Genomic DNA, 14,920 nt, shown 5'->3' with positions numbered 1-14,920 from the left:
TAGTTGCGTTGGGTGCCACGTGGTGAACTGGTTCTAATTCTTCCAAATTGTTTCCCAGGAATGTTAGCACGGCGTTGTAGTTACAGCTTACACTGTTTTTTGCATTCTTCACTTTCATTTGCACTTTTTTTTTTCAATCACAATCTCATGCCACCACAGCGAGAGCTTCAGACGAGCGACTCAACAAAAAAAGCTGTCGCTGACTGCGACGACTCGAAGTATAATTTTAGACCGAAGCTGGCGTCCGTATAAGAGCACCGGTGTCTTCGTGACTGGGCTTAGAACGCCTTAGTCCCCTTCCCAAAGCACCCTACCTTGGGAGCAACTTTGTTTGCCCCCAATCGGTAGAGTCCACCCTGTTTTCTTTATGCCTGTTTAGTGCCCGAGAGCTGAATGCTCTTACGACGAAATCTCACCCTTCATAGCACAATGCTCATGAATCACGTGGGTTAACGACGAACCCGTTCACCGGATATGCAACCACGTTTCACGAAATACGACTTTCCGTAACGGGACTTTAATTATCGACGACCTATTTCGAAAGGATTTGCGTTTCCACTTCAACTACTGAGAGCGATAATTTCCACTGGATCGAAGACGACACAATGTCCAGCATGCCAGTGCAAAAGTGTTTTGTGCTCTTTGCTGCCACGACCGTGCTATGGAATTTCAGCGGCATCAGCTTCATCGAGCCACTTCGAAGGTTCTGGAAAGGCAAGAAGAAGAGTGAGTAATGATCGGTTGTATTAGGTTCCATCTCAAACGTGCAGATGTTGGTTGTCAGTGTACAGGTATACGTGCATAGAGTAACACGCCGTCAGTTTTCTTGAGCCAGTAGACTAGCGTCACAGATAGAGGGGAGATAACATTAATGTTTTTTTTTTGTCATAATTGGACGGGTTACTCATTAGAGAAGGTCATCTGAGTATGCATATCATGTCTTTCTTACCGAAGATGCCGTTGCACTATTTTTCTGCTTATAGGCGTGTCTTACCTTTCATAAAGTAGGCCAATAGCAGTTTTAAATTACGTGCGAAAATATATATAAAAAAAAAAGCTGCTCCGCAACGTATCGAAAATGAGGACTAAACAAAACAGAAATCGTCGAAATATCTGACGTAGTATTTGCATCATCAGTTATCTGTTTCGTTTTTGCTGTTGCTATATATTACGAGTTTGTCTTGTGGCGGATCTCCTCATTCATCGTCGCTTCATCTATTTGTTGTTGTTGCTATTGCGTCGTGAAATCAGGGCATCAGAACGTGGAGAAATAAGTTCGCCAACACTGCAGGCTGTGCCGTGTTGTCGGATCCCTTGACTCATAGTCTCGGTGGGAGCACTGCCAAATATGGCATACGCATGGCTGCCTTCTGTGCAGCTCGTTTTCGTGCAATGTGTTTCGGCTGTTTCCTAATTTAACTAATCGCTATATTGTTTCACCTTTATGCCATAAGCACTACTATTATTCGGATGGTGCGGGGCCATTACGTACTCTTTACATAACATACCGTATTTTCTACCAAAAACCTTGCATTGCTTGCGACACGTAACCTAGACGAATGCAACAATAAACGAAATCACTAGCTAAATCTGTTTGTCTTCAACTCACATTAGGCTTTCACGATGGAAACGTGCCAACTCAGAACTAAAGTACAACGGCTGGCAGTATAGAAAAAAGTATCATTACCTTCCCTCCATCAGATGAGTGTTGATTTCCTGTTGGAGTCGTTCACCTGCTTCGTTCCCATCAACACACCTTATAGCGTGGTTTCCAGATAGTGTAGTTTCCCAAAGAGCAACGTGATAAGAGAGTTGGTCGTGAGCGCATCGCGAGTATTATGTCCGCCATTCTAATCCGTTCCTTCCTGGTTTTCTCTTTTTATCCCTTTGTTTAAGGCGGAAGATGGCAGCTCCTGATACCGCGCGGCATTGCTACCGTACCGCGTGTCTGCCTTTAAAGGGCAAGCGTTGCGCAAATTGAATTTCGTCCCGTCCGCACTGATTTGCCTCGTGATTAGGCGATGCGCGTATCCTTGTTGATAAAGACGTGGAGGAAAATAGCGTTTTTACGGTGGCCCCTGACACGGAAGAGAGCACGTCGTGTTCCGCCGTTTGTACTACTCATCTAATTACTATATTTCTTCGCTATAGTTCCGCTCTGCTATGAATGTTTCGTGCAAGACATATGTTCTAACTACTGCGTAGTTTATGAAACATCTAAAAATACGAGGGAAAGAAGCAAGCGTTCGACTTAGGCGTAAGATTCGCCTTCACGCGCGTGCCTTATACCAGAGGAAGAACACATGAATATTCGACACAAGCTGAAGGTTTCGTGGGTTAATTGAAGTAGAAATGAACAAATACGGTGTAAATGCATGGCGCTCGAAACAAAAGTCGAATGACCAATACGTTGTAAATTATTGCCCAGACACGTTGTCAATTTGACGAAGGGACTAAGCAGAGACCTGTGGCGCAGTGATTCTGGAAGGCCGCCACTGATCAGCATAGGCCCAGACTTTTCGTTCGTGGCCCCAGCCTCGCTTCCTCGGCCCATGGAGACCCTAATCCACCGGTTTCGTCTGAAGGTCCCATGCAGCAGTAGCTTTCTACACCATGATCGGAAAAGCAGCCTCCCCAAACTGCTCCATGTGCGGTGTTGTGGAAGATGTAGATCACATTTTAATGTCCTGCGCACGGCACACTGAAACTCGTCGCCTTCTATAGTCGGAGCTGGCAGCAGTGGACGGCCAGCCGCTCAGCGTTTCAAAAGTACTTGGGCCCTGGTGTCACAGTGTCAGACACCGGACACATTGTACACGTCCAGAGGAGCAATATTGCTATCGCGTCCAAAAACAAACTTTAATTTGTTCCAAATCAATGCCTCGTTCCAGGCCTTCAAAAAGTACGTATGTCTTGCCCAGAGAAAGAGAGCTTTCCTTCTTCCCCTCCTCCGCCATAGTGAAATTTTTCCGGGACATTGATGCGGACAACAAGTTTTGAGCCTGTGTTTTGTGGGTTTTGCTGTGTTCGACCGTTTGCGTGTTGCGTGTTTGCGCGTTCTGTGACATCTCAGTGTGTGTGTACTTGTTTTTTGTCGGAATCACCACCACCACTAATCATCTTCATCAGCATCATCATCGCCATCCCCCTCCTCACCTCATTGGCATCATCATTACAGTAGTTTTCCACCAAAGTAACTGGTTCAAGTGATGTGGAGTTGCGGGCCTCACACTAGTGAATCCAAAATCTCCATTTTAGTTTTTCTTCAAACCAAACCAAACCATTGTAAAAACAAAAATCGCTGTAATAATTTGCGAAATTTATGCGATTACGTTTAGAGTGTGCAACAGGCGTACTGGGATCGCTCGAAAACCCTCACAGCGCTTTCAGAGCACTCCGTTCATAAACACTATCGCAACCACAAATATTCTGGTGCTGCTGTCGTTACTACCGAGTAGTTTGCCTGCCGGTGCCGTGTCGGTGCATGGCGGCGTACTCTCCGACACATTTACCTTAGAACGTCTGACGAATCACAGAAACAGTATCGGCCGGTGCATAGAAGTATCGGCCCACAAGCGCTAGGCACAGTGAGTTCAGCCGTGCAGCGGGGATTAGCGTCTATTTTTATTATTTCGTCGTCTCTATTTGTTCTTTTTTGTGTGCAAAGAGGCTCTTTCCACATTTCTCGCATTTACACTGTTGCCTCAAGCCCAATACATTTTTACCGCAGCTACAGAGGTCATATTCGAGCTCTCACTACATTGCCTTCTTTTTCATGATCATCGTTTGTCTGTTGTTGTTGTTCCCCGAAAGTCATCAGAAGGAGAATCCTTGGTCTTGCACAGCATAGCCTTTGTTTTCCTCCACCACCGAACGTTCGAGCTACACTTACGGTACCCCACTCAAAAAACTGCGAATTGATCATTAACTCATCCAACCCCATGATTAGTGCGTGAGACAAGCTCTGGTTGACTTGTTCCGCCTGGTTTTCAGTTACAGAATTGGGCTTTACGCGCACAAATGCGCCCTTTTTTGTGTAATTTCACTTCCCGCTTCCACGTTATATGTAATCCTGAGAGGGGGAGAGAGAGCTAAAGAAGAAAAAGATGGAGGCGCCCGGCCGCGCCGGCGGAGCGAGTTCTGAGGGTGCACCGTACAACGCTATGGTGTAGTAAGCTCCTGGACGTTTACATCCAAGGCTACGAGCATGCTTTTGAGTGTATCTCAAACGGATATTACCCTAAAGTCTGAAATACGTCGCCGCTTACGATCCGAGTCGGCAACGCTCGAAGACGGGCCTTTAAGTGTCGTCAAAATTCTAGGGCCGTGTGACCCACAGTTCCAGCAACGAGTGTTTCCCACCCCAGTCAAATATTTCCGGGACATTTAGCCGGACACTAAGTTCTATGGCTTTATGACCTCAGTGAAGAACAGTAGAACCGGAGGAGAACTCGTCCGGCTTCGTTACTTTATATTTTCGTAATCTCGTGCCACAGAATAATTTCACTGTTCCGTTACCTTTTATTTTATTTTACTCGTTCACACTTTAGTTTTCTTCTACATTTCTCCCATGATCCAAAGCGGTCGATGAGCACTCATGAAGCAGATAGATCTATTTATCGAACTACTTTTGTGCTTTCTGTACTTTTTTTTCTTTTCACATACACATCCATCCATCACTACATCACACGACAAGAACGAAGAGAATTAAGTGTCAGAACGATATCGCAAATGTGGTAGACTTTTACGTTCATGCTAATGTACTTGAGCTACTATACAAGCCAACGTTGGATTGGTTGGCGTCCACGAAAGAGATATCGATGCATCATCGAGCGACCCGATTTTTCCACAGATAATATCGCCGGGGGGAGGGGGGGGGGGGTGTATGTTAAAAATAAGGAGTCGTTTTTTTTTTTTTTTCAAAAAATAATAATAATATCGAGTTGAGCGAATGTGATACCCGACGACGATTGGACGGTTACTTTGGTGTACTCAAGTTGTCCTTATTCGAAATGAGGAAATAAAATGAATAAAGAAAAAAAAAAAGAAACATTGAACTGGACGTATACTGACTGAACTGTGGCGCCAACTGCAGGTAGCGATACAAAAGCTGCACTGAACTATATGTTTCGCGACTTTAAATGACTTTTCCTGATGAAGTTCAATCCATTTCAGTTGCAGGCCATTACGTTACGGCTATTTTTCTGCAAACCATAATAAATGCCCTTCAGCGAGGGTTTTAATAGGGTATTATGCGTCAATTTATAGGCTATAAATCAGCGGGAAATCAATGAAATCTACATAGTGTTCTGATCAACGAAAGCAATCCTCGCATTGTAGGATGCGGCGTCATTTCGTCAGAAACCCGTAAAAAAACTCGAGTTCTTCCTCTCGATTACTTTTAACCTAAGGTTGTGTCAACGCCGACAACTTTCCCGCTATTTCCTCCAATATGCCTACATGTATACATTGCAGCTAATAAAAGCTTAGCTTGGTGCATGATATGTGTATTTTAACGTACGAGATATGTCGGAGTGTATATCATCGAGTGTTCAGTGTTGTGACGCCGCATAGGGTACTCTCAGAAGTAAATACAAATAAATCGTCCTTTGTTTCCTCAATTTTTGATCGAAACCCTTTCCGGTCTGGGTCTTTTAAATATTGAGTTGAATTTTTTTCCCGACAGATTTGGTTTCTATACGTTCAAGGAACCCAAAAATACAAAATAGAGGTTACTATTTCTTGGCTATAGAAGATGGCGTCATATACTAAATATAGTACTATCAGGGCCCAGTGGTGCTCGTCGCCTGCCGCTCCTGGTGAAGCCAATTCTGCGTCTTCCTCCTTACTTGGATCATATCTTCTCGGTCAGATGCCTTTCAATTACCAAGTAAGGAAACATGGGAATATGAAGGGAGAATTCTTCGTCGCAAAATAAAACAAAATAGGCGCAATTCCTACCAATAAAATAAAAAGAAAGTAAAGGAAACACTGTAGCGAAGGACTAGTACCTCCTGAGCCCAAGGAGTGACAGGTGCTGGGCCCTGAATACCCTGATGTACTAAATATAGTACATATGTACCTGGACGTGCCATATCCGATGCATACGCTGGGGCAATACTTTTTCAGTGAGCATAAGGTCTTCAATGTTTCATAAAGAACTGCACGCAAAACTTTCATCACGCCTGTTACAATACATGACTCGTAAAAAATTGAATATTTTATACTTCCCGCTGCTTGCGTCGCTGGCGTCTTTACCTTCTTCCCCTGTTCCAGGGCACTCGAGAGCGCAATCAACGATGCAGATGAGGATTAGGATGTCCTACGAGTATTTTCGGTTTGGATATTTCGGCCATTTCATTGAGGCATCAAAACAGATCTTTGTTGTGTACTTTTTTTAGTGCACCATGGCCGACAGGGTTAGCAGCGTTACCCCGAGCGACAGAGCACCTACTTTGCAAGGTCAAGATAACAACACCTGATACAACAAGAGCAATTACTGAAACTACGCATTTTTGTTGAGATAATTGGTGGTGGTGGTGATGGCGATAGGGCTTGCCGTTGTGTCACGTATGCGGGCAGCGTCACGACTGACGCCCTGGGGGAATGTGCGTCCTGGGCCGACTTCTAAGGGAACTGTGCCGACATATGTCTGAAAGCGTCTGAGGAAAACCCAGGAAAAACCCCAGACAGCACAGCCGGCACCGGGATTCGAACCCGGGTACCTCCCAGTCTCGACGTGACATGGCCAGCACGCTAACCACTGAGCCACGGTTGTTGAGATAAGCAACAAAAGCAGCGGAGAAAAAGGTAACAAATCACAATATAGCTAACACGTTATCTGTCTGAATTTGGTGCGCCATTAATGCAAGCACCAGTGTGACGAGCTCTTTCTCATTTTCTCCAAATGGTATTTTCTGAAGCGTAAGCGAAATCCATATAGGGTCACGTTATGAAGTTAATGTCGATCTTGAAACCCCCACTCTGCATTTCTTCGTGGCCCCGCGAGTCGCGGGAATTAGGTTATGTTATTATTTCTTTACGAATGGGGAGTCTCTGCGAGAATGGGGAGTTCAGTCGAGCACCCTTTCTCTACATAAGCTTGCTTCTTCGCCTCCAGTATCAGCGTAGTTTGATTTCAGTGTTGTCAGTGGTTGACTTAACTCACAACACCGGGTCTTACACCAACACTATGATACAATAGAGTTTATTGACTGATGTCACCCCTCCAGAGGGTACTAGCTTCGAAAAGACGAAATCGCTGCCATGTTGTATGTCCGTCGAAGTTGGGTTCCGGTTTTCGATGGCTGCCATATGCTATTTAGAGGACTATTAACGTTGAAAACATAGGGATTACTTGGATATGGTACAATATAACATTCACACAGCACAATAACTTTGAAACACCAAATGTACGGTGAACTCGATGTGGGTGAAGTCTTGGACAGCAAAGAAACCTGTGGACCTACGATGGGTGTTCAAGTCAAACCGGGGTTCTAGCCGCAGCGCGTGGTTATTGCCTAATGAGGTCTACAGAACACGTGAACGCGAAAGTGGGCTCCATGAAAACTGTGATGCGAATGAAGCAAAGATTGAACGCCACGAGGATTAGTTCAATAAGGGGTTGCAGGCTTTCATTCTGAAGTTTTGGAATGTGCCCATGGGAGACTGATAGATGGCTGAGGTTAAGGACAGCAAATCAGCCAGTAGTTAATTATAAAAGTTAATTATACGAGGGGTGTTCAAGTCAAACCGTGACTTTTCATTTTTCGCAAAAGTAAAATGAACTTACAGGTGAGAAATTAGTTTTATTTTTCAACGTAATCTCCAGCTGCACTAATGCACTTGTACCAGCGTTTCACGAGGTCTTGGATGCCAGCAGCGTAGAAATCCTTACCGGCACGTAGCAGCCATGATCGGACCGCATTCTTGACCTCGTCGTCGCAGCTGAAGTGGTGGCCCCCAAGGAACGCCTTCAGCGGCCCGAAGAGATGGAAATCGCTGGGGGCGAGGTCTGGACTGTAAGGGGGATGTGGCAGCAACTCCCAGCCAAGTTCCTGTAAGGTGCGTGTCGTGAGATGCTCGGTATGCGGGCATGCATTGTCCTGTAGGAGGAGGACTCCTTTGGTGATAAGGCCCGGCCGGTTTTGCTTCAGCGCCTTATGCACATCCCTGAGAACCTGGCGGTAATATGCACTATTGATGGTGGTACCACTGGGCAGAAAATCAACATGAACAACGCCAGCCTTGTCCCAGAAAACCGTGGCCATGACCTTACCCGCAGACGGGGTGCTTCGGAACTTCTTGGGAGCTGGCGAGCCCGGATGCTTCCACTGTTTTGATGCGCGTTTAGACTCAGGAGTGAAATGGTGCACCCACGTTTCATCGCACGTGATGATCCGATCAAGGAACGGCTGTCCTTCAGTGTCGAAACGGTGCCTTAGCTCTTGGGAGATTTCCAGTCTTCTCTGCCGGTCAAACACGGAGAGCTGCCTCGGGACCCAACGGGCACTAACTTTCCGAAACTGGAGGTGTCCATGAATAATAGTGTTCAACGTTCCCACAGAAAGGTCCGTCTTTCGAGCCAGTTCGAGACATGTTATCAGTCGGTCCTTAAGGATCAGGCGGTCCACAAGTTGGATGTTCTCAGGAACTCTGACACTGGGCTCTGAGCCGCCTCGGCCGGGATCGTCCTGCACTGATCTATGGCCGTCTCGGAACCGTTTGCAACACTCAAACGCTTTGCTGCGGCTAAATGTATCGTGGCTATACTGAGCCTGAAGTCTTATGTGAATTTCAGACGACTTTACGCCTTCATTCACGAGAAACTTCATGACAATTCGCTGTTCGATGTGCGCGCTCACATCGTTGTCGGCCATCTTGTCCAGCACGTCTGTTCTGTTTTGCACAAACTTTGGACCACCACGTGGTGAACGCGGAGACCTGTCGCGTGCGAAAATGACGAAAAACAAGTAGCGCGAGCCATTTATACACTCAGGAGACAGAAAGTCCCGGTTTGACTTGAACACCCCTCGTACATTATGGCGGTGAACCTCCAAGCGACAGTGGCGCTCTCCTGTGGATGACGTCATGTGAATGTAGGATAGTTCTGCCTAACACATAAAACTACCTCAACTTACAAAAGCTACCTGTTCGGGTTGCTGTGCACTAATTGGTTGGGCGGAACGGAAGACAGCAGCGACTCACGTCCCACGTGTAGTCCCGTGCCCCGTCGAACTCGCGTGGGGGTGCTCATCGTTGTGCATCGCGCATCTCCGTGTTGGCCATTCTCGTGGAACCCTGCCATTGCCCTTGACGGCGCGCGTTCCCCGAACTCACCGTGCTTTGAAACCTGCATCTGACCCGGCTTCCGAAAAGGCATGACCGGACGTGCTGTGTGGCGAAAGAGTGCGATATCGAGTGTGGTTGCCCGTAGTTGTCTCTGTGAATCCAAGTTGAAAGACCGGTATTTCATTACGTTGATTCGTCACACTGGGGAACCATGTTACGCATATGTTCTACGCATTCAGGAGCCTAAAAAGCAAGCACAAAAAATGCGACTTTGACGAAGCTGCGTTACCAAGCTGGCCTGTAGTACTTCGCAGCCAGTAGTACCAATATCATTATCGGCTGAGGACAACGCAGCCACAACATAATGAAACTTGGTCAGATGATTGACGATTCCACGTGTGGGAAACTGGGGTTCGATGTGTGCGAACCATAGTGGCGGGTCAGCAGGCCAGAACGGTGGGAGCTTCAAAGAAACTGTGCCGAGTCGGGAAGGCAGGACAGACGCGTCGGCTCGTTCGAAGGCTCCATGTAAGCGCGGTAGCGACGTGACGGTGATGTGATTGACGTCCAATTTCAGGGTCGCCAAACATTGAGACGCATCCAGTCCGTGGGTTGACAGGGTTTATTCTGTCCAGTTATGCTGGCGGACCGCGTGATACGCTCATGCGCGTGAACGGCACAACTACTGTCATCGTGGTCGCTACATTACCATGCTCAGATTCTTCTCTATTGTTATTATTATTATTATTATTTTGGAGGATCGTCGCGTGTAATGTACTCTTTCGTGTGGCCGCAATAATAATTATGCACATTTGCTATCGAAACAACCATAGGCGCTCACTGCGGGGGGCTTGGGGGCCTGAGCCTACACGGAGCTTTCCCAGGAGGGGCGGTGCAGCCCCCTTCGGGAGGTCTACCCAGCTGATCGCCCAAGATGATCGTTTCGAGGGATATTCTAAGACTCGCGTATTTCGTGCGAGTGATCATGAAAATCCTGTAAAAATTTGTCTCACAACGTCACATCACGGTATTCCTGACACCCTGCAAGACCTCTGTGTATGAAGGGGGGGAAGGGGCTTTGCGCCTTCTCCCCCTCTGGCAGATTGAAAACTCTACGCCTATGGAAACAACGATCGACTGCCGCTCGCATTGCCTTCCGCGCTGTATTTCTTAGCTATTTTAATGAGGGCAAATCACTGAGTCTAAAATGATGTCCTGAGACTGAAGTTGAAAATGTCAAAAAGTTTCACCCAAGCAATCTCCCAAAAAGTTTGGTTTCGTCTAAAAAACAAAGTACGGAGACGTTGGCCCGCTTCGGACGGGTTACTCCGGCGCGTGTGCGGATCTCGGTACAACACACCCATAGTATGTCATGCGTCAACATTTCATAACAAATCATGCCAAACGAATTTCATGTACAGGTCGATGCATGAGTGGATGCGCTTTTAGAATAGAGACTGATGGTTGCGATGTGCATTTGTGAAGAGCCAGTTATAAAACTTATGGCGGGCAGTGTTAGGTTGAATAATTAGTATCTACTGTTTTCCTGATTGTATCAGCGTTTCGATGCACGCTGCGAACCGCTGATGTACATCAGTCCTCACCTCAGATGAGGATTGGGGGGGGGGGGGGAGTATCACGCATGTAACGTGGCGCAACACACGGTTCATGCTGTACACAATCAGAGCCTGTGAAAAAGCGCCCAACGCCGTTTGAGACACATTGACCGATGTGTCCAACCCCTTTGCCTGCATTTTTCTATGCTCACGTGTCAATTCTATTTGAAACATGAGCATGACTTTTTTGACGCGATCGTACGGTGTCACTTCCAAAGATTCGAAGTTTTGCATTGCTTCGCTCGCAGAGAGCATCTCATAGCCAAGACCCACAAGATAAATACAGTTACCGTCTGTTGCAACACATAGTAATCGCTGTTGCACTTTAAACTCCTATACCGTCGCCGTCGCGCCGCGAGTTCAACATCCAGTGTGCCCGCCTACGTTCGTGTCTGCCGCTTGCAGCAGGAAAACAGCGTCACGGACACGCCTCCTCTCTCGTAGCGCCCCTTGCGGTGGAAGAGAAAACGAAGGCCTTCATTTGTACGCTGGTGGTTGGGAGTGGGGGCTATTCTCATCCAGTGCTCGCCGGCACTCTGAAAGTGACGTGTGTTTTGTGTGTGTTCGCCGCCTTGGACAGTTGGATTACAATGGATACCTGTCGTGATGCAACCAGATAAACCAGTGTAAGTATACCCGTGTCCCGTCCTATATGGTAGTTGGCTGCTGCGTCGGATCACGACGCGTGCACTTTGCCGCTCGCGCGGATTGCTGAGCTATGTTGGCGTGGGCCGGTGACAGCATCATGCATAATTCCCGCCTCGACTTTTAGGTTGCTTGACTCACGATAAAATGATACACTGTGGTATCATGTCCCACGTGACACATCCTGTCCGGTTATGCACTGTGTGTGAAACACACATACGAGAGCTCCCATTGAAATGCAGAAACGACGCTACAGTATAATATTGTAATTTCCTAATTTCGTCTCACATCCTATTCATAGCTCTCGTTATCTGCACGGTTGCATGTTTCACTTTTATATATTATCACAAGTGCTACCAGTGGCCTGTCAGCAGAATCCCCGCACTCGGATTTGTACGTCGTCGCCCGGAAGTTCATGTGCACATGGCGAACCCTCCGCTTGACGTTTACCAAATATTCAGAAGGCAACGCACATTTGCAAACGGGGGATGACTATCAAAGACGTAGAGAGTACGTATTTAAGGGCCAGACGAAAGTTACCACGCACGAATGAAAGACGAGTCAGACCTTTGTACTGTCAGCTGTGCAAACATCAACGTTCAGTTGTGTACTCTGTCTCAAACCGTACTATTCGCCCTATTTCCGCGATACGAGTATTTTGTTTGAATACTCATTGATGGTAGGTTACCTAATGCAACGTAACGAATCAGCATTGCGTAGGTGTGTGACTTATTTGAATATCTCTAGGACGGTGCACTTCTGCGCAAAGGCTATAAAACAATGTACATGCTACAGCTTGTCACACAAGATGTCTCCTACGCAGGGCTTACCGGGTTATTCGTTGAAGCAGTACATCATGTCGCTAACCAAGCAGTGTCAAAATTGTCGGTACATGCGATACACGTTTATTGAATTGAATTGAATTCGGAAAGCGTTTATCTTTCGTTTACACACGGTACACCGTAGGAAAAAACGTGATAAAATGGAACAGATGCGTATCTACGAGGAGAGAAACATATCGCTATTTTCCTGTCCGTATTTACATATTTAAATGAGTGTTCGTTCAACTTGTTTGACCGCGATGGCAGTTGATAAAAAGAGGCGCATAATTAGGCTGTACACTTTACAGCGACGTACTCCTCATCGTGTTGCACAACACGTCTGACAAAACTCAGTGATAACTCGCACACTTACCAGAACACCAAACTGAAGAAATCAATAAAAGGCTTTATTTTTATTTTCCGGGCTGGCACGCAAAAGTCGCTGTCTTACACGGCTGAGTTCAGTTGTGTTGCGGATCGTGCTTCACCTTGTTCATTTTGGCGCAAGATATACAGAACAGGGTCGCGGGTAAACGAACGTCTCTGCTTCTTACTCGTGACCCTCCCCAGTCGTTCTTGGCGCTGTCGCAAAACGGTCCCAAGCGTCAGAAGCCCTTTACTGAAGAATGTCGTTGAAGACATTCCTTGAAATTGAACTCCGCACCGCACTTTGGTCTCTCGTTGTTTATCTTTTTCTTCGTACGCCGTACTCGTACAGCGTCGAATAACTCTAAAAGCTCGGGTTACGCGAGTCAACTTGCCTGGCGCATGCATGCGTCGTTCCTGCTCTGTCTGTACCGGGAAAACAATCCTGCGTAATTCCGGTAAGGGAATGAACTCGGCGCGCCTTCCGATCGCGTGACCTCCACTCATCCCTTTGCCAATATTAATTACCGTGTGACGTGCATCAGGTACTCCACTACTTAGACCAAGGATACATGCATTTAGGATATTGCAGGCATCGTTCTTTCTTTATAAAAAAAATCTGCCTTTTTTGGATGTTGTGATATGTTAACACGACTTGCAACCCGTTCGGGTCCTTCGCTCTTTTATTTGGGAATCATTTCGAGCACGAAAGGAAAATCTCCATGATGCATTGAACGATACTGACGCAGACACGCAAGAAAAGGAACGTCTGCAGGGCACATGGTCATGCGAATGCTAATCCTGAAAATGGAAATAGTGCATATTAATAACAAGCTGAGCAGCAACTGCTTGCCATCGATATCTAGGATGCGTGCAGAAACCTTAGAAACTGGCAACACTGATAAAATGTTGCTTGAGGGAGTTAAAAGAGGTGATTTTAGTGTTATTGCAGTGTTTCGGCAGTTCATGTCGCACACGAAACATTGCTTCGGCCGTCGACTCCTATTTTCGCTTGACCTTGTGGACATTTTATTAAATCATAGGCCCCTGTCACTCGTGCAACACCGTTGAGGCCCTCTAATGTTCAGAAGTTTCTGGTGTCTACCGGTTTGCTCCAGACGCTCTAGTGTCACACTAGTGTCTAGTGTCCCAATGATCATCGGTGCTGCTTTCGTTTTTTCTTCATCTTCATTTTGTTCGGTGTAGCACAGCCAGCGTAGTAATCACGAAACAATTGAGCACATCTCTGATGTGATGGGGGTAGGGTACTGCTCTCTAGCTGTGAATCACCCCCATGTCATAGTCACGATTTGTCTGTTGTTGTTAATGAATTTCCGATTTGTACAACACTCTCAGCAAGACTACACGAGCAACCGTATAGTCACGTCGTTTCGAACTTAATGTACACTGTTGCACAAGAACGTACCTGTAGCGATGGTAACAGATGGCGTCCTTTTATCTGCCACGTCCCTCTCTCATCCGTTTCTCGGTCCCTTCCGCGCTTCATTTTCATCTTTTACCTAAACTAATCTTTGCACTTCTGGTGTCTTCCACATGCCCGATACACCACAGTGTCGCTGAAACTTTCATTGTAGTAAGACGATGTGTCTTGCGCAGTATAGGTTGCGTATTACAAGACGCCACGAACTACTCCCTGTCGCGTTCGATTCAATTTCAAAAGACGCGTGAGTCATGGGTAGCCCTGTGTCTGTGCTATTCCTTGGTGGGAGCCCCGCTCTAAGTCCATTCGACAGCCCCCTAACAAGAGGGAATCTCAGTCGGGGCAACACGTCTTCCCACGTCTAGCAACGGGGAAAGAAGGCAGCAGGTTGCAACCGTACACAGGTGCTGGCGCAGCAGACGATGAAAAACGAGGATCTCACCTTGTAAATGGCTATGAGGCGACGAGGGTAGCGGACGCGTTGCGGTTGATGTTTATGCGCGCTGTCTGGAAGAGGATTCAATGCTGCTGCAGGTTATGAATTGCCAGCGACACAACGATATTGGAGCCGTCTACAAGACGGACGTAGAAACGAAGCATTTTATAAGCGCGCAGGAGACACGAGGGTGTGGTGGTGATGGTGATGGTCTCGCCGTTGTCGGCCTCACAGAGGTGGGCAACGTCACGACTTACGCCCTGGGGAATGTGCGTCTTGGGCCGACTTCTAAGGGAACTGTGCC

General features: G+C 46.9%; 1 protein-coding gene across 5 annotated transcripts in view; it reads left to right on the top strand.

The window, feature by feature from the left end:
* Positions 1-272: 272 nt before the first annotated feature.
* LOC135386023 (protein TANC2-like) overlaps positions 273-14,920 on the top strand; it is a 127,001-nt gene continuing 112,353 nt past the window's right edge. For 3 of the 5 annotated variants that reach the window (XM_064615734.1, XM_064615733.1, XM_064615732.1), the window contains exon 1: positions 273-726. In XM_064615734.1, the coding sequence (XP_064471804.1) occupies positions 606-726 (121 nt within the window). In that variant the 5' untranslated portion in view covers positions 273-605. Of the gene's footprint in view, positions 727-11,399; positions 11,534-14,920 lie in introns of those variants that run through there. The other 2 variants (XM_064615736.1, XM_064615735.1) reach the window with 1 other exon arrangement.

Source organism: Ornithodoros turicata, chromosome 2 (genome assembly GCF_037126465.1).
Source record: "Ornithodoros turicata isolate Travis chromosome 2, ASM3712646v1, whole genome shotgun sequence".
Taxonomy (NCBI): Eukaryota; Metazoa; Arthropoda; class Arachnida; order Ixodida; family Argasidae; genus Ornithodoros; species Ornithodoros turicata.
Note: the sequence above shows the minus strand (reverse complement) of the source record. Positions and strands in the feature narration are given on the sequence as shown.